Consider the following 22864-nt stretch of genomic DNA (forward strand, 5'->3'; position numbering starts at 1 on the left):
TGATACAACGTGAGACATAAATAATATAATAACATAATCGTTGCTTAATAAAATTAGATTTTAATGCATAGGTCACATTAAAAATTTCTAGAATTGGTTACCTACATGAACAATATTGAACAATATATAATAATTATCTACGATGACTATTTAACATTACTCGGTTTGAAGGGTGGGCGTGAATTTACTGGGTACAGAGGAATAACATCTAAGTCCTTAGGAATGGCAACGTATGGGGGGTATTATGGGCGAAAAAGTATACTCTGATATGTCCATGGTACTGCTCATGTCTATAGGCGACGGTTACCATTTTCCATCAGGTGGGCCGTCAGCTTGATTGCCATTCTAAGTTGTGTAAAAAAAAAATTTTTTTGAGTATAGAATAAAGTTTATTTCATCTATTTTTCATTACAATATAATTTTATAAATTGCGTGTCTACTTCACTATGGAATTTAATCGTGAAAATTTTCGTATAATTTTTTCCACGACTCTAAATGTAATATACAACTCAGCAGTACCTCGCTCGGTTTTAACTGCTTTTAATTATAAAGCACTATGCAAGGTGATAATTTATAATTATTTTGAATAATTCAGGCACAGTCAAGTTATCTTAGTAACGAATATTTATAATGGAGTGACGTTTACCATTGTTAACAAACAATACATCGATGCAGAGTGTCTGCCTAACATAGAAACAGAACACGCATAAGATTTGTCATGAAATTCGAACATTTATAACTAAACATATGACTCTGATATAATGAAACTTGTATTTATATTAAATTGTATATAAACTGTGTGATTCCTACATAATTCGAACGGAACTCAAAAGACCACATCATTTGGTGCAATGCCATATTTCTTTCATATCATCATATTTAAAAAGAAGGCATCAAATTTAGTACAGATAGTATAGTAATAGATGACAGTACATGAATTTACATCTTAAATCTCAAAACAAACAACAATCTATCATAATTATAGTCTTTCACAGTGAACAAACGAAGCAGCGACGCTAAGATGATTGATTCTTTATTTTAGAAATAAATGACATTTGACTACTGTTGCTTTATAAAACCATTCATCATCGTGCACTATGACAATTTTCACTTTCGTACAGCCAGACAAACGAACGAGTATCTGAAAATAAAATATATAGAACTCACGAGCTATTCTGTATTTAATCTCGACCTGGCACCTAGCGGCTTCTTTCTGTTCCCAAAAATTAAAAACCAGTTATACGATTAATACATATTATCATCATAAAAAGCCCGCGTCGGCTTCTTAAAAGTATTAACGCATTTTCCAGTTCACCACGGAAGAGTGGCATAAATAATAATACAGAAAATTTGTGCTCATTGTGAAAGAATTTTATTTATTTATTTACACTTTATAAAAATAATAAATATAGTATATTTTAAAGAGAAGAGACACATAATTTTAATGAATGAATATTATCTTAAATCCATTTACTGATTTTATTAAGTAAAAACCTTTTTGTTTGGTTGTCCTCCTCTCCAACTTGCTATGCCTAGCAGGGTTCATAATTAAACCTGCTTCTATATCTACTAACCATAATATGGATTGCAATGAGTAATTAAACAAATAAATAAATGTTATTAAAATTAATTAATTCATTTACCTACATTATCTCTAACGAAGCTGCCTAATTGTATAAGTTGATTATTTACTATCATTGTATTTATTTCTGACAACTTTCAATAAGTTACGTGAATGACAAAATAGTTGTAAAAGTAAATTGGTATATTGAATTCAAATTTTAATGGTTACCTCCGCGATTTATAGTTGAATTTTATTTTTCAATGCCTATTTTAATTACATACTGCTCATTGAAATAACATTAATGTTTTAATGGTTTTAGAAATATGAAATCCATCTGAGTTTCAATTAAATTTACTCTTCGTTATGTAAAGTCAATTGAAACTTGTAAATTATATGGATTATTTGATTAGACTTTGAATTCACATGAGTGTACTTTTCTATAAAGTTTGTATTTATATTGTATGTACTTTTCGTGCACGTTAATGGCAGAAATCTAAAAGTACACTCTATATGAGTTATAAATTTATAACACTATGTAAACATTTGAAAATTGTTCTGAATATTTTGAAAATATAATATCAAAGAATATTTTTAAATAATATGAAATTTATGAATTAATTTTCCTTTAATATTATATTTAAATACACATTTATAAATTAAAAATAAAGATGAGCGATATATTTTTTAGTTTTATAAACAGTTCATAGAAACGTCTGGAAATTAGAAATAAATTTATTTTATCATTGAGTTCAAAATATTTATGTTGTTATTCGCTAATTTTATTTTATTTTAAAAAAAAATAATTTTTAATATGTAAATTTTTTTTAACGTACAACCATTCTCGTGTGGTTTTATCACAATAATATCACAAATAGATACACAAATAGCTACCGAAAATGGACTATTGTAAATTATGTTCTAATTATACCTATAATAATCGACTAGAATTAAAAATAATATAAATATTATGATAACTGGAGGAATAATATAATAGTATGTCACTTAATTTATATATCTAAAGTAACTAAAAAAAAGGATAAAATAAGCATACATCAAAAAGATATGAAAAATAATAGTGTAAAAATACATTTATGTATATGAAGAGACCGACTGAACAAGCTGCCCGCATCAGTTATGTAACATAAATATTATTTTACTGCATAAATTGTCAATCACATGGAAAAAATTTTTAGATAAATAATTATAACATATGTATTTTCAAATGTTGATTCCAAGAAATGTACATGAATAATGCTTCGTTCTGTAATATTATTTTTAATATCTTTATCTTCATTACTAAATACGTATTATTATACAATAAATAATTGAATAGGAAATACTACAAAATATGAATTTATTGATAATAAATGAGACTACAGTTGTTAAGGTCACGTTATAAATCAATGTTACATGAACATTTTGTGGCCTGGGATTCACCATATTCATGACACGAAATGCTATTTATAAATTTTAATTTTTTTTTTATACAACTTAAAATGGCAAACAAGCTGATGGCTCACCTGATGTAAAGTGGTAACCGTCGCCTATAGACATGAGCAGTACCATGGACATAACAGAGTATACTGTTTCGCCCATGATACCCCCCATGCGTTGCTATTCCTGAGGCCTCAAGTGACTATTAATTATCGTATTACTATTGAATGAGAAACGAGTTAAATTACTAAGATACAGTCAAAACAACAAAATTTATGAATATGAAAATATTAACATACATTCCTTATCTAATGATTACGTAATCGTAATTGAAATGGGATTGGAAACTAGGACTAACAGAAATTTGGCAACGTTGGAATTATATGTCAATTTACACGTATATTGTATATACGTAGTGTTCTTATTCTCTTTTTGTTGTTAATCCACTGGTAACATGACTTTGTTTATATTGTAACAATAATTGTTTTGTTTAGTCTTCGCACTAAGTAAAATATGTAAATTTTAATATGTATTTTTTTTTATTTCCAAAAAAAATAAATACAGTTGTTAACAAAAATCTCAGACTAAATCTGATTTATTTTTTCTTTTACATTGAATTCTTAATATACTAAAATATAATCGAACGCATTTATAGCTATAATAAGCTTGTATCCAAACGGGTTTAGACAATGTAATGAAACAAAATGTTTGAGAATCGAACACGGAAGTTACGTAAAATAATAAAATATAAAAGCCACTAAATTCGTTCTGTCAATAGTTTGACCATTTTATTATACACTCCTTGACCGCTTTTTAGAATTAAAAAAAAAACGTAATGATAGAAATATACGTGTATAAATTACTTAATAAAGTCGTTAAATTTGGTTATTTATAGCCTATATATTTTTTTTTTTCTTTTTTGCACAAAATAAGCAGCTTTTATTTTAACAAAATTAGCAATGATCAATTTATAAATTAATAAATAGTCATACAAATTGTCATAAATAACTCCGAGAAATTGATGTACAGTGTAAATATATACATAAAAGATACGCATCGAACATAATAGCATTCTCCTTTTTAGAATTCTGTACAAAAATGACAAAAAGGAACCCTTATGATGTGACTTTGTGTATTGCAGCACAATATCTCAGCAACTTTAATAGGTTTAGATATTCTTGCCCCATTTCTGAAAAATATCGTTTTTCCGAAACCAAAACAGAAACCTACTTACAAATTATGTACGAAACCCTCAACGTGTGAATTCAACTCGCATATGACCAGTTTTATTTGTACTCAGTTAAAACGTCATTGGGAGAATGTAAAAGCCACAGTTTGTATAAGACAATCGGTAATAACATGATCTGTCTTCGAGAAAATAATAAAATAAATGAGGTGTAGTTGTAATGTTTTTCTCGAGGAAAGCAATAAACTGAGCAATTTTATGTTACACAATCGATTTTATTTCTCACTGATCTTTGTTATTTTATACATGTTTGTTTTGTTAACTTCGAAAAGGACAAGGTTTTCAATTCTACTTGTTTTTTTTATTTATAAACATTAATACGAACCTTACAATGTAAATCCTATATGAACTTTGTTAAAATTAAAAATACGTTTATTTGGGGCAAACAAATATTATATATTTACTAGCCGTTGCCTACAGCTTTGCACGTGTGTTTCCCCTTTATGTTGAAATTTCCAAAAATTCTTACTAGTACAAAGTAGTATACTATCATTCTAGATAGGTAATATCTAATATTTATATATTGAATTCTTTTGGACCATGATGGCCACCCATTGTGATACCGCCGATACCAGTCAGATATCTATATTAATTACAAGCGGGTTCTTGTTTCCAAAAACATATATATTGGATAACTAATATCTAATATATCCGTTATTGTGCCAATATATGTATATTATAACAACAATTTATAGATATTACTATATATTACCCAATCTTATTACTAACCCAAACCCAATAGTCGAAGACCCATAAAAGATGATTTAAAAAAACTTATAAACAAAATATTTTGATAAAAAAGATTTGAATTTGATATAGTTAAAACGAAAAATATATACAATATTATATTATAAATTATTCACCAAACTATTTTCACATATTGCAATATAAAACACTTTCTTCACCGTTACCACAATGAAATTGCCCTCTATTTAGCCGGAAATGTTCTGTTCTGTGATTTTGTGACCAATCTTAATAATCATACCTACTACGTGACCTCGTTACAGACAAGGAAAATATAGGCAAGAACCACTAAATGGAATAAAAATTGGTACATTTATTCCTTACTATGTATATGATGATGTATAACATGCAGTATGTACTTAATTAATAACTCTATTGATCTTTTGAATATATTTTATCATAATCTAAAAGAAGATGATCCTTCCGTATTAAATCTTTATTTAATTAATTAATTACTTAATTAACACACTAAACGATTACTTGAATGATCAATGTGCATGGTGTTAATCGATCATGCACGGGCAAAATCCCATATAATTTTAAATATAGCACATTTAAATAAATAGGCACAATGTTAACAGAGATTTAAAGGAGTAACTGTTGAATTTTTTGCGGCCTTTTCTCTACAGATAACAAATTCCTGAAAGTTGCATTCATAAAAAACTGACGATTTAAAAGTACTTGTAAAAAAGTCTATTTGAATAAAGATGTTTCTAATTTGAATTATCTTTTGTTATCATAATCTAATCCTGTCTATACCTAAGTGCAACAAACAGAATATTGTGCATATTATTATTCCATTACTTGGTCTGCAGAGCAAACCGAATGCCCGACAATTTGCCGATCTACTAATCACAGGTCAATTTAGTGATTCACGATGCACTATTAACAGATTTAGTCTATTAATTATTAATCTAACCTCAAAACATTTATAATCTATCATCTTATAATTTCAATAATTAAACAATTTATAGAAAAAAATAACATAATAATAAATAGCTTTAGAGCTATCTAAAGCTATTTATTATTATTATAATTAATTAATTTCTTAATATTAATATTACAAATATAAAAGCAAATTTGCTTGTTTATTACATCTTTGGGTCTTAACGGCAAAACCATTCACTGTGAAATTTTGTAAACAGTTACTTACTGTATGAGATATATAAGTATATAGGTTCCGTTTAATCTCGGTCAATGAACATGTCCCGATTATACGGATAAAGTTGCACGTAAAAACTAGTGTTATGTATATTTTTTTATTATAACATCAAGAAAGGTTCTTTCTATCTTTATAACAATTCGCACATATTTAAATGTGCTAAGTCAAATATAACAATGCAATTCTGACATAATTTTATGTAAAATACATACCGAGCTATATCTTTTTGGAAACCATTCAAAACATCCACGTCCATTAATCATGACATTTCGTATTCATAGTCGTGTATTTTTATCTCGCATTTTAGTGCGTAAAGGTAAAACCATGGAATACATTTAAACTGACCATCTACGTCACCCCGAACGTCAGCCGAGTGACGTCATTGGTCGCTCTGACAGACATAGCCTGCATTCTTGTACGCACAAACACTGAGACGGAGCATTGCTCATTTGTTCTAAGTTTAGAACGACTGAAGTTTCATGTTCGTCAACTTTTATACCGCGAAATCACCATGAAACTATTAATGAGAATCGGTTAAACTTATTCCCGTTATTAAATAGATTTTATTATGATTCATGGCTGAACTGTCTGTGGAATCATCGTTCAAAAATACTTTATATGTGTGCTCTCTAATAGTTCCTCTGAATAGCAGTCGTCAAGATAAAAGAGAACGCTCGGCCGTTGCTTAATGGTCCAAATATATGAACTGATATCTATAAATGCGAAGATATCTATAAATCTGACAAAATTCGAAACGCACAAATAGAAAACCTAAAATAGAAACTGTTGACGACAATATAATGAGGAGTTTGATCCCAATTACACGTGGAATAAGAGATTAGAAGTAAAAGCATTTTTTTATGAAATTTGCAAACAAAGAACATCATCAGAATGTTAGATTTGATCTCCTGAGTATAAAAGCCACTCTACAATAAAAAGTACATTTACTATAACAATAGTCGGTGTAATATCTCAAACTACTCCATTTAAACTTTAGAATTGTATTCAAAGTATTAGATAAGGTTTTGATATTTTTTCAGCCAGTTTTTTTTTTTACGAATAAAGCAATTTTTTGCTATACAACTTATCGTAAATGTCGTTAGAAACTAATTTGTCGTCATATAAAATTTCATTAAAAAACGTTTCATATATGACATATATATAATTATATAGATCATAAATTTGATATTTAAATTAATAAATTGCATTATAAATTTCATAAAAATACTTCATGTTAAGACACAGTCTCGATTGAATTTATACATACAAAAAATACTATTATATCTTCGTTTCTAATAAAACCAGAATAAATATAATATAGTGACACATTAATAAATTATAATCACCTTAAAATAGCAGCACGATTTATATGCATAAAAATCATAAACAAAATCTAACGCGATTAATATTCAAAAATTTATAAACAAAATTTAAAAATATAGAGACGATTCTACGTATATATTTTATTTCAATAATAAATACATCGGTTTGGGCACCGGTTCCAATTTTTGACGTCATAACTATGATCCTTGAGTCAAAGTCAAATTTTTGTATTACTTTTGCTTGTTATTAGAATTTTAAACAGTAGAAATATCAACGTTTCTTGAATTAATAAAGTTCATTCCATGCTTTTAATTTATTAAATATTATTGAAACAAACACAGAAACTACTAGAAATTAATAAGGAACTTTACCTGTTTTTTACGACATTTTAAATATTAGATTATATTTAATGATTATTATTCTATATATATATATATATATATATATATATATATATATATATATATATATATATATATATATATATATATATATTAATTAACAAATTTGTTGAGTAAATATTAAAATAAATACAAGACTTAATTATTAATTTAAAATTTTGCTCTACACAAAGTTAGATCATATCATGTCAAAATTAGTACAAGAAAAATACAGAACTAAATTCTGTTGGTTGCAAACTTTTATCAAAATTGATTATTCGAATTAAGAAATATCGAAGATACTATACTCGAAAACTTACATTGAATCAATAACCTCTTCCATTTTGAAATCATAAAAAAATACACATGTAACAATACGTATATACAATATGGTATCAAACCGACTCGTATGTAAGCCTAAGTACTAAATTAATACGAATACGTAATCTACTCGCACAATGTTTTGAAGTATATTTAGTTAATTCATTGTTGACAATTACCATCACATTCCTTCCAACCTACTCTTGGCAATCGAACAAATGTTGTTCAAAATTCAAAAATTCTACAATCTTTGTGGATACAATAAAAAAACTTCAATATTAAGCAATACAGAAATAAAAAAAAACTAATTAATGCAGTATTTTCCATAAAGTTATAGTTGCACACTATTTATAAAAGTTATACAAATTATCAATGACAATGTGAATTTTATTTTATCCTAAATACTTCATGTGTAAATCTAAGTTGTCTGTGAGGAGACATAAATAAATAGATTATTATTAGTAAAGTTTCGCAATTCTAAGGTGCCTTTGTCTATACCTATCTCAACCTAATAATTTAATATGATAATTTCGCGAAATTACTGTTTTTATGCATCATCATAAACTAAATTTATAATAAATATGTCTAAATCTATTAGAAATTTCATTCATAATCGTTTTTAGAATAAATATTTTGCTGTAATCTCAAATTAAAATTTTAATTTTAGAGATAGAATTAAAGAAACAGCATCTCAGAATTGACCCCATTATCTTTGGCATGCATTTAAATCATAAACTAATAACAACTCACACAAATAATAAAGCTTGAATATTTTTTACTAACTTCAAAAAGGAAAATATTCAACGCGATTCGTTTACTGTTATTAGACTGTGATTTATATATTTGGCGAAACAAAATCATACATTGACTCAAAGGCGAGTCCCTAAACACAATGACTAAAATGAATACGTAAGTGTGTACAGATACGGACCGCGCTAGGGACTTCCTTGTAAACTATTATTCATAAATTGAATTATTGTTATATTTTAGTATAACAATTAATTGCTAAATTATGTCAATCTAAAAATGATTCATTGGTGAAAAACCTGTAGGTACTTTTTCACTTGTTAACAAAAAACTACCTAAGTAATACAAATTTTTCCCGTAATTACTCAGCCGACCCGAAAGGACATAAAAGGGTATGTTGTTTAAAATTACTCTAATAAAATATATTCAACTGTACAATACGTGCATATACTTAAAAAATATAATTTGCAGTGACATATCATAATGATATAATACACATATAGTTACATTATTTCAATATTTTATAAACGGTACTTGTTCAATACGAACATTAAATATTAGGATTAAAATCTATTTTGTTTCTATTATGAAACGTTTTTTTTGTTTATATTTTTGTTTATGTGTAACGCTTCTATTGTTATAAGAAAACACATTGCATTCACATCAATACACGGCATTTCATTTTAATTGTAATTTTATTCTTCTATATTCAATTTCTTACAAAATTTATTAATATAACAAAGCCAGCGACCAGCTAGCAACCGAACAGTTTTTATCCTAAGTATTTATCATAACAAAATACTAATTCTCTTTGAATTAAAATTAAATATTCCTTATTGCACTAAAAATACAGTAATAATAATAATTAGAAACAATGTAAACAAAAATAAACTTATCGAGATTAAAGAGATTTTTTCCAATTAATCTAACAAAGTAGCATTTGAAGTAGTGAGTGGACAACAGTTGTACCAGTAGTCCTTGTATTAGTAGCAGAAATATGGTTTACAAAATAGGTATGAAGTAGATATACAAATACTTGAAGAAGTAAAACTCAGAAAAAATGCATTTCAGTCTAAGATTCTCGCTTATTTATAATATTTCCTAAAATTTTGGATAAATTCGTAGTATACCTATTAAAGTTATAGTTAAAAGTGTAGATAAGAAAGAAGTCTTATGAAGATGAATCATTATAGAAAATTAAATAAGCTTAATTAAATAATGTCGCTAATTGCTACCTACCTTAATAATGAAAACGCAATCAGCTCCACTCTCGAACACTAACCACCACTCGAATATGTCCAAGTATTTCCACTATCACTTTATAATGTAAACAACCACCTTTATGTGGCGTATCCACATCTGAATGATAATAGAACCTCGAAGTTTTTGCTTTCAGTTCTTTTATTGTAGTATTCACAACCTCATGGGAAATTATAGAGGCAAAGTAAGTTCCAAACGTAACGGAGACAACATTTATGTCAACGGATGTAATGGAAAACAGGTACCTAATATATACATTAATACAGCTACCCACCGATAATACATAAATATATTTGCATCCTAATATTTAATCACAACTTATGAGAAAATTACAACCAGATTTTATTGATATTAAGTCTTTACATGAGCGGAGTAGGGACAGAATCAAACGCAAACCGCATGTTTCTTTTTATATTATCACAACCATTGTTGATCTTTCTACATAGTCTGCTACATAGAAAGGCTGTCCTTTCTTCTATATCCGTCGCCTACATGCTTCGTCACTTGAAAAAAATTTATCTAATTATTTATACTAACAGTCATTCACAACACTGAAGAGGTAAACATTGATACATTCAATTTACATCGTGCTAACTCGTGTCTCTTGGGGTAAACACTAAAAATTCCATCTCAATTTACCGTTACATCACTTAAATCTCACGTTTATGGTAAATTTGCATTGTGCACAGTGACTATTTGATCGTTTGTGGCACAGTCAAATGTTTGACGGTTCTCATGTTTAACACGTGAACTCGGAGCACTGAAACGCGGGACGCGAGATTTCCACAAGCTCGCCGAGCCGTTCACTGAACACACGTCGCTACAGATTATGCATTTATAAATAGTTATATGTATCTTTGTCGGCCCATTTCACTAGAATGAGACGCGGTGCACTACGTAGGACAGCGGTGAATGTCAGGTGATTCCGAAGCTGTCAGTGAAACTGTGTTTTCAGTTTTCCAAGGCGACGTGTGTTCTTCGTACTATTTGTGCTCGGTTACTAGAGGCACGCTTTCCACACTGCAATTGCTGAAAGGCGAAACCTGTTGAAATAGGACGGGATACTGTGCGGGAATGAGACGTAGGTATATTTCGGGATGCTGCTTCTAGTTTCAGGCGCTTATTTTGCTAGCGCTCCATGTGTGCGTGAAAAGTTGCGTGCTTACAACCGTGAATCGGTGTTAGTGAGTTGTGGAAAACTCTCTTTAGGGCGCTTTCACAAGCGCGTGGTTTTTGTTGATGTTCATCTGTGTACCCAATATATTCTATTGAATATTGTATGTTTGTTGATCCTCAGTTCTCTTCTGCTTGTTCCTTGTTTATATTATATATTTAGGTCAAGTAAATTATATAAACCAATATATTGTATTTACTGTCATATTAATTGTAATAAAGAGCCACGAACAATTTAGCAAAATTAAAGTGGCAGAGCATCAAAAACATCTTTTTCATGTTTTTTATTAAAGTGAAATGCCTACCATACCCGGCCATATAAAATTACAGAAATATGATTTAAATAACAAAGAATCCATTATTTCTTGGCTGAAACATTATTGTACTCTACGAACCAATAAGCATTGATTAATGCTTAAATGCTTTGCAAAATCCGAAAACAAAGAGCAGGTAAAATCGGAATCGTGTCTAAGAATCGAAGGTGTCGTTGTAGGAATTAATCAATTTAAAGTAGCATCAAGCAATATAAACAAGGGGTCACACAGACGCGTGGCATAATCAAATAGCACGCACTCTCGTAGGCTGTGTAGATCGAGACACGAGAATGGCGGATGCTGGAGAGCGGGCGAGATGACAACACGCAACGTGCCTGCGCACGCAGCGTTCGATACACCCCCCACATCCCAACACACCCCCGCCACCACACTCACACCCAAGAGAAATCTATACCGAAATGGGAAACCGCCTCTGACAGCTCGCTCCAATGTACCCTTCATTATATCGAGAATCAATTGACAAATTGGTACCTCACGATGATTTTATACCTATACAGACACATGCTGCACTCCGAGATGTCTCAGAAACGACCCCTAACGGTCTTTGTTTAACTTTTTTGAAAGCCTAATAGGGAGACGTCCTAACCAACCTTAGGGCGGCTATCCCGAACATTTCTACGAATGTTTCGTCTACAAATTAATTGAATGTCTCCTCCAATTTGATGTTACAATGAAACTCGAGTACAATAACGATCCTTTATTTTGTAAAAATATTTATCAACCTCCCATTCAATTGGACTAAGAAGTATCTAAATTCCTTGCCGAATGAACCCCAATTATTCCAGAATTTTCTTGGATCTACTCCGTGTTATGCTCAATTACAAACAATTAGGGAGACGTGAGAGCGTTGCCGTACTGTTCGTGTTACAAGACGAGGGTACAAGATTGCCTGTGACGACGTAAATCATCTCTGAGACGTGTGAATAGAAGAAAAAAACAATATATTCTGTACCATTAACCGCTTTCAAGTTCGCTTACGCTACAAAAGGGAGTTTTTTGATTCCCATGAGAGCAGTATTTGGGAAATCACTAAATAAGCAGATATTATTTTGTATTATACTATTTTTACGTTTCTTACTCTTTGCGTTATCGATTAATTACATTATGTTATATATAACCTACGTAAAACAAAATATATATATATATATATATATATATATATATATATATATATATATATATATATATGTATATATGTATATATTTAAAGTATAGTCAATATATATTAAAACTTCGTCTAAACTAAATTTATCTAACACAATAATTGCGACCAGTGCTGATAGATAGTCTTTAATGGGTGAAAATGGGATGGTAGCTCCGTCTACGCTATCGGTATATACTGGCAGGTCACCAGTGAGGGATGATAGATGGGGATGAAAGCAAGTCAGTTAGTCAAGCGTGAAGAATTCAAGAATTAACCATGATGGTTTTTAGAAAAACCGTGTGGAGGTCGACCTAATGGGATTAATTGTTAATAATAGCTAGAAGACCCCATTACTAACAATCGCTTTCCGCCGGTGCTGATAGTTACCGTATACCTGTTACTGTCTTTTTTTACATCACTTCTACTGATTCCACATTCTCACCAGAGGGAGACTTTGTAGAAAAGTCGATTGGTTGGATACCTTTGTTACATTCGTGTTTCAACCGTTAAGCAGTTGTATTTGAATTGCTGTGTATCGGTTTGAAGGAGGGGATATGGCGTGAATTTACTGGGTACAGAGGAATAACACCTGAGTCCTCAGGAATGGCAACGCATGGGGGGTATCATGGGCGAAACAGTATACTCTCTTATGTCCATGGTACTGCTTATGTCTATAGGCGACGGTTACCACTTTCCATCAGGTGGGCAGTCAGCTTGTTTACCATTCTAAGTAGTATAAACAAAAAATAATAAATAAACTATACTTTGTTTTCTTATGATATCCTAAAGGTGAATAGAATAAGCTCTGCCTGGTCAACATCAGTTGACTTATTTTATGGACATCTAAGTAAACGTCATTCCTTGTGGTTTTTTCTCGAATTTTTTCTACCAAATAAACTAATTTTTCTTGCATCATGGCAAATTGCATATTTTACCGGAAATATATTAATCCTATATTTTTTTAATGGGTGATAATGAAATGGTATCTCTGCCCGCACTTATCGGTATACACTGACGGAGCACCAATGAGAGATGATAGGTGAGGATGAAGTAGATCACTTAGGTCATCGTGACGAATTAAACAAAAATTGTTCACGATGGTTTTCAGGGGGAACCACGTGAAAGTCGATTACTAACAATCCCTTTCCCCCCATTAATCCTATATTGAACTGCATTCTTATAATAGCCTGATAGAGATTTGTAATAGTTTTTTTTTACTTTAGTACCACTTTATTATTAATTATAGGCTTAAGAATTTATATATAATAATATTATAATGAGGAAGATTGTTTGTAACTCAACCAATTTTGAAAATTGTTTCGCCAATAGAAAGCTATGTTATCATCGAATAACACAAACTATTTATTATTTTCAAAAATTCTATCTGCGAAACTGGACCGCGATTCGGCCCATAACCATAGATATCCTTGTAAGTCATGTAGTCCTCTATAATATATAAAAATATGTTATTATCTAGAGAATTTACCGTGAAATAACAGACATATTGATCTCTAATATTATTTTCTCAAAACATAATAAAATTAGATGCTGAGGAAGTTAAATCTCCGAGGAAGAATTTCGCTACAAAGATATTAGTACTTTTTCTTATTACATGTTAAACTCCCGGTTTAATATTATATTTAATCTAACATTATCTATTTTTTTTTATTAAAGTGTGAAAACAACTTTATCTGCTTTCTATCTTACTCAAATTGCTAAATTAATCAGAATGAAATTTAACAAAGAGTTAATTTTAGACCCAAAGATCCCAAGAAACATTAAGTACAAAGTCAATAAAAAATCGTGCGGGTGAAGTAACTTACATTTTCTTCTTCATACACCCAACAAGTCAACACGGATATACTATAGGATTTAAAAAAGAGTTTGAACTCAGGAATATCTATAAATAAAAATCTAATTGACTTGTAAAACTAGTTTCACAACGTTTTTCACATCGACAGTTTTAGATCTAAAACAGCTGATGCATCGTAATACATGCATATGTTTCATAAAACCAAAATAATTTCGTGTAAATACTCATAAGTATCTCATTTCCTTTTAAAAAAAAATCCTGTATCTAATCTTTAAATAATGATAATATCTTCCCGTATTATCAGAAACATTAGGCTCGTAGAACGAACTTCCATTTATGATGCCCCAATACGGTAAATTCCAAGACTTTGTCGTTTAGATCAATATTAATCTTTAAGTAGACATACATAAATATCTAATTATTTTAACGTCCCATATGAAACGTAATTCCAACTCGTACTCAATCGTTCATTTACATAGCAAACTAAAATTGTCTCGATTAATGACGATGTTTAAAATTTTGTCACACTGCCAGGAAATGTGGCAAATACGAGTGCAGAAAGAATCATTGTAAAAAATAATGAGTAAGTATAGCTAGTGACATAGATTTGTAAGGTCTTCACAATGTGCTACGTAACAGCAGAACACGTGGACGGCAACAGTACCATCTTTTAGTCGTATAATTAAACTTTAAAACTTGTAGCAGTCTCGTCAATGATCTATTTATGAATGACTATAATAAAAAATCGTTAAATGTAAAGAAAATAAAATAATCACTAAAGTATAAAAAAATGGGTCCGTACATCGTCATTAACTAATAATTACATGAAGTTTTCTTTGCATAAATACTTGGCATAAATCCTAACGTAAAGTTAAACAAAATTAATATTCTACTTATAAAATAACTGGTAACCCGCCTTGACATCGTAATTTTTTTTTTAATTAAATACAGCGTATGTTAATTATTGGCAATGCAGCTTTCTATAGATGAAAGATTTTTCAAAATCGGTTAAGTGTTTTTATCTATTTAACATTATATAATTCATTTAGTATTAGTTTTTATAATATAAAAATTCAAATCAAAGCCGTGCCAAAATGTCTTTCTCGACAATTGCTTCCTAATATTTAAGACCCAAGTTAATTTAATTTATAAACCTGAATTTAATCCTTCATTATGTCCTTCTCATTCAGGAAAGCAATTTAGATAAATCTTAGTTTCTTAATTCACTCCGGCAGTTCTAGATTATTCCCGCAGATGATTTTCCAGTAATGATGTAACGCAATTAAATAATATTCTTAGTATTAAGTATAAGTAAATTGTATTGTAAAAATCTTTATTGTACATAAGTCAGATTAAATACTAGTAAATGATTTAGTATACAATGGCGGACTTATCCCATAAAGGGATCTCTTACAGTCAACCTTTGAGAAGCTGAAAGAAAACTGTAGAATGTATAAGGGTAATAACCGTACAATTAAAGATAAACTAAATAATACCCAGTAAAAAAAAAAAATTGAATATATAACACAATAAAAACAGCTCTATATACCTACATATGTAAATAATAAAAGTAAATTAATAATAATATAACATTAATAAATAAAAACTTATACACATACACATACATATATACACATATACACACATACATATACATATATATACATATATATACATACATACACATACATATATACACTCCTACATACACATACATGTATACATAATAAATACATATATTCACAATTGGCTCAATGAAGAGGGATTTTCAAAATAAAATTTTATGATACCTGCTTTAAAAGATTTCAGCGACTGTGCCATCTTTAAGTTATTAGGAAGTGAATTCCAGAGACGTGCAGCATGTACAGTAAATGACATGGCATAGCTTTGAGTATTAAAACAAGGCAAATCTATAATGAAGTCATTACTGCATCTCAGGCGAACATCAATTTCGCGAAATTTGAATCTTTCCTGAAGGTAATGTGGACATGTTGGATTAAAAAGGATATTGAAAAGAAGAGTAAGAATGTGGACATTTCTCCGTAGCCTGATAGGAAGCCATTTGAGTTGACTGCGATAACTAGATATGTGGTCATACTTTCGAAGGTTATAGATGTATCTAATACATTGATTTTGCAGTCGCTCAAGTTTATCAACAAGCTCCTGTGTGGGATCTAGGTAGGCAACATCAGCATAGTCTAGAAGAGGAAGAAGAAGAGATTGAGCCAGTAAAAGTCTAGTTCCTAAAGGGAGGAAGTTCTGCACGCGCTTTAAGGAATGTAGTGATGCGTGGATTTTTCGACTTACTTCACCTATATGAGGACCCCATGACAGTGTCTGGTCTATAACAATTCCCAAATTTTTAACAGTAGTGGAATATGGGATTATTTTTCCGTCATAAATAACGTTGGGAACTGTTAAATACCGAAGTTTAGCAATAAAATGAGAACTACCCATAATGACCGCTTGAGATTTATCTGCGTTAACTAAAAGCCCAAAATCCTTCGTCCACTTAGCAATTACGTTCAAATCATTATTAATTACATCTACAGCATTAGTAAGGTTGTAGATGGGAGCAGCAGTATATAATTGCATGTCGTCTGCATACAAATGAAATGAAGAGAGGAGAGCAGACGTAATTCCGTTGATGAAAATTGAGAAAAGTACAGGCGAAAGAACTCCACCCTGAGGGACACCTGCATTAATCGCGCACCAGTCAGAACAACAGTCATCCACACGTACCAATTGGCGCCGGCCAGAAAGATATGATCGGAACCATGCCAGAGCCAATGATGAGAATCTAAATTTGGAGAGAATGCCGAGAAGTACATCAAAGTCCACAGTATTAAAAGCACTGGTAAAATCAAGTAGCACTAATATTAAAATATTCTTTTTGTCAATATTAAGTCGAATATCCTCAGTAATTTTTACCAGTGCAGTAACCGTGCTATGACCGGTACGAAAACCAGACTGATACTGACTCAAGAGATCATTACGATAAAGATATTTAGTAAGGCGTCGATGAACAAAATGTTCCAATACCTTTGAAAGTACGGGAAGGATTGAGATAGGTCGGTATTCCGAGAAAGTAGACGGATTGGATTTTTTAGGGAGAGGAATAACATGCGCCAGTTTCCAGGATGTGGGAAAAGTACCAGTAGAAAGAGAAAAGTTTATAATGACGGCTAATATATGTGCTATAAGATCCTTGATAGGATCCAACATATCCAGACTGATATTATCATTGCCCACTGCCTTAGATTTGATAGAATTCAAAATGTCTATTACCTCTTGTGATAATATAGCTCCCAACTCAAATAAGTCTGCATCGGAACATACACTACAACTACCGGCTATCTGTGCTAGTGTAGAGTGTTTGGTTGCAGGATCATAGTAGATAGGTGAGGTACTAAAATGTTTGTTAATCGCATTCAAGTCCAGGTTACGACCTATTGTGTGTTGCTGTTTGCCCACACCCAAACCTTTCAAGAACTTCCACAGTTTATTCGGTGGACAGTTCTCAATTCCCGAATGAACATACTTTCGTCTAGCAGCCCTACATAGTTTGCTGCACTTGTTACGCAACTGCACGTATCTATCACGCTCTACCTCAGAAGGATGATGTCGCAAACATATTTTAGCTCTATCCCTGAGTGCCATAATTTTTTTCAAGTCGTCTGTTAACCAGGGTGCAGGTAGATGTCTTACCCGAACTGGTCGAAGTGGGGCATGCTTATCATAGATTGTCAACAAAATTGAGTTGAACACTTCCACTTTGGAATCAATATCTGCCGCAGCCTCCACCGCAGCCCAATCCGCACCAGCGACATCGTTCCGAAGCGAAACGACATCAACAGTCTTATAGTTGCGCAACATCATAACCCTATATTTACGTTTTGGAGGTCTTAATTTATATGATGCGAAGACAAGGTCATGTGCTGAGAAAGCTGTTGCATTGAACTGTCCATATAATGAACACATTTCGGGTGAGGATGTAATAATATGATCTAGTCGCGAGGGAGGACCATTATGTGGATAGTGAGTGGGGCCAAGAGGAAGACAATGCAGGTCAAAAGATTGAAGAAGTGAGAGAAATTTATTTGAGCGATGATCATTTTTTATAATACAAGTATTGAAGTCACCCATTAAAATAAAATGCTCAAATCGTGGACAAAAGTCTGTCAATAAAGCTTCTAAAGAATTGAAGAAATTTACATGCAAAGATGGACTATAGTACACACCCAGCAAGATTTTAGTGTGATGCAGTGAAACTTCTAAGAATAAATGTTCAGGCGTCTGCGCAATTGACTGAGAATGTGATATTATATTGCATTCGATATCACCCCGTAAGTAGATCGCAACACCGCCGCCACCCACCATTCTAGAACTACTATTATTGGACACTAAATATGTCCTATCATTACGAAGCAGTCGAAAGCCAGGAAGAGGATAAAGAGTAGAAGGCAAAGACGGCTTCAGGAAAGATTCAGAGATTAGAATGGCGTGGATGTTCTTACACTTGAAAGTAGAAAGTAGATCCATGTAATGAGCAGGTAAACTCTGAGCATTGATGTGTACTACATTAAAGTTCTTATGTAACGTCGCGAATGTTATATCTAAATTATCAGTTAGAGAAGGCATATCACTGATGTCGCTCTCAGCACTAGAAAAAAGATCATTTGAAGATGACAATGAAAAATATTCTAAATCGGTATCATTATTTAATACATCTGACATTGAGCTGATATATATATATAAATAAAATAAATATAAAATATAATATAAAAATTATAGTTATTATTATCTAGCAACCTAAAACTAAATACTACACTACGATTATTCCAGTTTTCCTCAGCCACTCGCCAGCCAATCAATCCAGAAATATTGGTAAATAATCAAAATATACAAATCAAATCAAAAAAGAAAATAAAGAAAAAAAAATGATCTAATTTTTATGAAAAGTAAAATTAAAACTCGACTTAAATAATATATCTGTTACAATTTAGAATAATATAACTGTTACAATATAGAAAATGAATAACCTCTCCCAAGTAATCACTATGTATACTGGTGTATACCTAGTATATATTTTTTAATACAGAAAAAAGATCATTAAAACGAAGATAACATAATAATAAATAACAGCAAATAAATTAGTGGAAATATTAAAAATAAAAAAAAAAAAAAAAAAAAAACCCACTGCTGCATCTTAAAAATAAAAAAAGGTAACAATTTATAATTTTTTTCCTTAAAACATATTTACGTACACATAAGCAATATTGGCATAAATAAAACTAATAATAATAAAAATAAATCCTACATTATTATCTTAAATAATCATAGTTTAAAAATATTTGTTAAAATCGAATAATAAAATTGATTAAAATTTCTACTCAGTTTAATAAGAAATCATAAAACGGAACGCATAACAGCATATGTTCACTATCTATGATTTTACCGCTACCGGCTGCGTTGATGACTTTGACAACCACCTGTCACAAGAGGAGAGATAAGTATGTTTATTACATATTATTGTACAATAAGAACTTTAAAGTATAGAATACTTATATACTTTTTAAAATAATAAGAACAAGTAGAATAAAATAAAAGTTTATTTCCAATTAACTTTTGAATCTCGAACAAACTATTGACCTCCTGTTTCTAGTCAGATCTCTCCCCAATACAAGAGAATATAGCTTACTACCACGCTGGCCAGGTGTCCTGGCATAACCACAAGATACCTAATAATATTAGAAAGTTGCAAACTATCGTTCGATAAACCACGTCACAGGCCTTCGTAAACAATCAAAGTGGCTTAAAAAGTCTTGATATTATCAAGTGGTAACTTTATTTGACTAGTGGTACATTTTATAGTACCACAGCATTATCTAATGTCTATTTAATTTTGGTTTCATTATCTTATTTTCCTTTTACGACATCTTAGACATGAATCATCTTAGACATGACTCATTCTCCGCAATGTAAAATCTTTAGGTCACCGGAAACAAATGCTAAAAATAAATGTCTTAATATTAGATATAGCTATCTGTAGGGGAAAGTGGGGGAATTGGGAACACTTAACTTCCAACGTCCAAAAATAATAGAAAAAAGTCTTAGATATAGCAACTTTTATTAGAATATAAACTTTACTTATCTATCTACTTATCAGTTACAGAAAAACTCTCAAGAATCAACGTTTCATTAGAAATTTTAACGAAAACAAAAAACGTTGTCGTTTCTTTTTACCCGATACCCTATGGGGTAATTGAGATCATCCCGAGGGGTAAATGGGAAAGGTATGGGGTAATTAGAAACGACACAATTAAATCTTTATAATAAACTATAGTTTTTTTGGTTGGCACATATCACACACGTACCCTAGACTAGTCTCGCCAGCAGTACATTTTTCATGTGCCCAGAGTTTACAGATGACGCACATAATCCAATCCTCTGTCGGCGGAGATTCATATTTTTCGTTGCACATTATACAATAAAACTCTTCTTCTAACTTATTTTCCTTTTTTAAATTTTTCCCTCCTTTACCCTTGATTTTTGGATTGGATTGTCTTGGATTTTTTTTTATGGTCTTAATGTTCTTTTTTAGTGTTTTATTCGGAACTTTTTCTTTTTTGGCTTTTCTCTCATTTTGTTTTTTCTGCTTTCCCTCAAGTTCAATTTTTATCTGTGAGCTGGATAAAATTTGAGAATGTCTCTTATTCTGTTGCACTGAAATGGTTCTTGTTTTAGGAATGATAGGCACATTAATGATTTCGGCAAGAGGCACAGTTTACATTTTACATTACATTGTGTTTTGTTTGGATAATTTTTAGTTGATCAAAAAACAGATTCACTTCGGTGACGTTAAAAGCCGTTATTCTATTAAGTGAAGTAGCTTCTGGTATCCGTAAACTGATGGAAGGATGTCGAGATATGAAGCCATAGTACCAGTCTTTCCCTGCCAGCTGGGTTTCTTTGTTAAAATTGTGTTTCAGCTTATTAGCTTCAGCAAATCGAAAAGCAATTCTACGTAATGAACTTGGTGTTATTCCATAAAAAGTCTTGCAGCAATCAAGTATATATTTTCCTAGCTGGTCTTCTTGTTCTCTATTAAATACAGCAGATCGACCTTTTTTTAGTGTCTTGACTTTGTTTTGTTTTAATTGTTTGAATAATGTTGATTTTGGTATCGAATATTTGGTAGCAGCTTGGCCTAATGTGAGCTTCTTATTTCTAACATCTTCAACTGCATGGCGAAGATCTTCAATTTTGTATTTCGATTCAGTCTTTCGTATATAGTTTCGAGACATCTAAAACAATTTTTAAAGTTAAAACATTTTTACATAATTAACCAGCAGCACTAGGGGTAAACTGAGAACGCGAGAGGTCATTGAAAACGTTCCCAATTACCCGCCTGATGCCATTCCCAATTGCCCAAAGTAGTCAATATATATCAAAATGGCCGCCATCCTCAATAGTATTTTTGATAACCTTCAATCACGTAGGGTTTGGAAGCAGATAGTACATGCATGATAATAACAAAATATGGTGCCTTTGAATTCAAAAATATGATAGTTACACCTATTATAAGACACGACAAAAATTATAAAAGAAATGCAAATAACATTGTTCGACTTACCGTGACAGGGTACATGTGGCCTTTCACTCTTACTATTTGGTGTACACTTAGGGGCGCTGGATGCGTCTGTTGAATAAGCGCGGGACGGTGTAAAGTGGGGGGAAGTATTATTTACCTAGCTGTTCCCAATTACCCGCCGTTCTCAATTCCCCCACTCTCCCCTATATATGTCCTAACACTATAACCTTTAAAAATTTATGAAACTCTAATTTTTATAATTTACAGTTTGTGATTTTTACAACATACAATTACAAATAACGAAGTTATAAAGATTCCGTTTTATTTATTTATTTGTCACGGGAAACTCAAAATATTATACGCAAAATTAATAACGACAAAATCTCATATAAAACAATAAATATAAAATAATATAATATTATAACGTAAACATTTTTTGGTTTTCCTTAAAAAAATTACATTAAGTTTATTGCTTTTATAACCCCAATTACGTGAGTCAACAATCAGAAATGATTGAGTCATCATAATAATTATATTATTTCATTTTCTTATATTTACTTTTTATTCCTTTACACAAATGTAAAAATGTATTAAATAGTTCCTAAATATATTAAATTTAAAACT

At 30.8% G+C, this 22864-nt stretch overlaps 2 protein-coding genes across 2 annotated transcripts in view; both read right to left on the reverse strand.

Annotated features, from left to right (window-relative positions):
* Nucleotides 1–11293, reverse strand: part of LOC113519720 (zinc finger protein 541) — a 344226-nt gene extending 332933 nt beyond the window's left edge. The window contains exon 1 of the mRNA XM_026904897.3: nucleotides 10161–11293. The gene's annotated coding sequence lies outside the window, so the exon portion shown is untranslated. The remainder of the gene's footprint in view (nucleotides 1–10160) is intronic.
* A 10072-nt stretch (nucleotides 11294–21365) lies between these two features.
* LOC128201978 (uncharacterized) lies at nucleotides 21366–22442 on the reverse strand. The gene is made up of 2 exons (XM_052900638.1): nucleotides 22283–22442; nucleotides 21366–21953 (listed from the first exon to the last, which is right to left on the reverse strand). The coding sequence occupies exons 1-2, from the start codon at nucleotides 22295–22297 to the stop codon at nucleotides 21441–21443; spliced, it is 528 nt and encodes a 175-aa protein (XP_052756598.1). The 5' UTR covers nucleotides 22298–22442; the 3' UTR covers nucleotides 21366–21440.
* Nucleotides 22443–22864: the final 422 nt, after the last annotated feature.

Source organism: Galleria mellonella, unplaced genomic scaffold (genome assembly GCF_026898425.1).
Source record: "Galleria mellonella isolate WM207_F2 unplaced genomic scaffold, CSIRO_AGI_GalMel_v1 utg65, whole genome shotgun sequence".
NCBI lineage: Eukaryota > Metazoa > Arthropoda > Insecta > Lepidoptera > Pyralidae > Galleria > Galleria mellonella.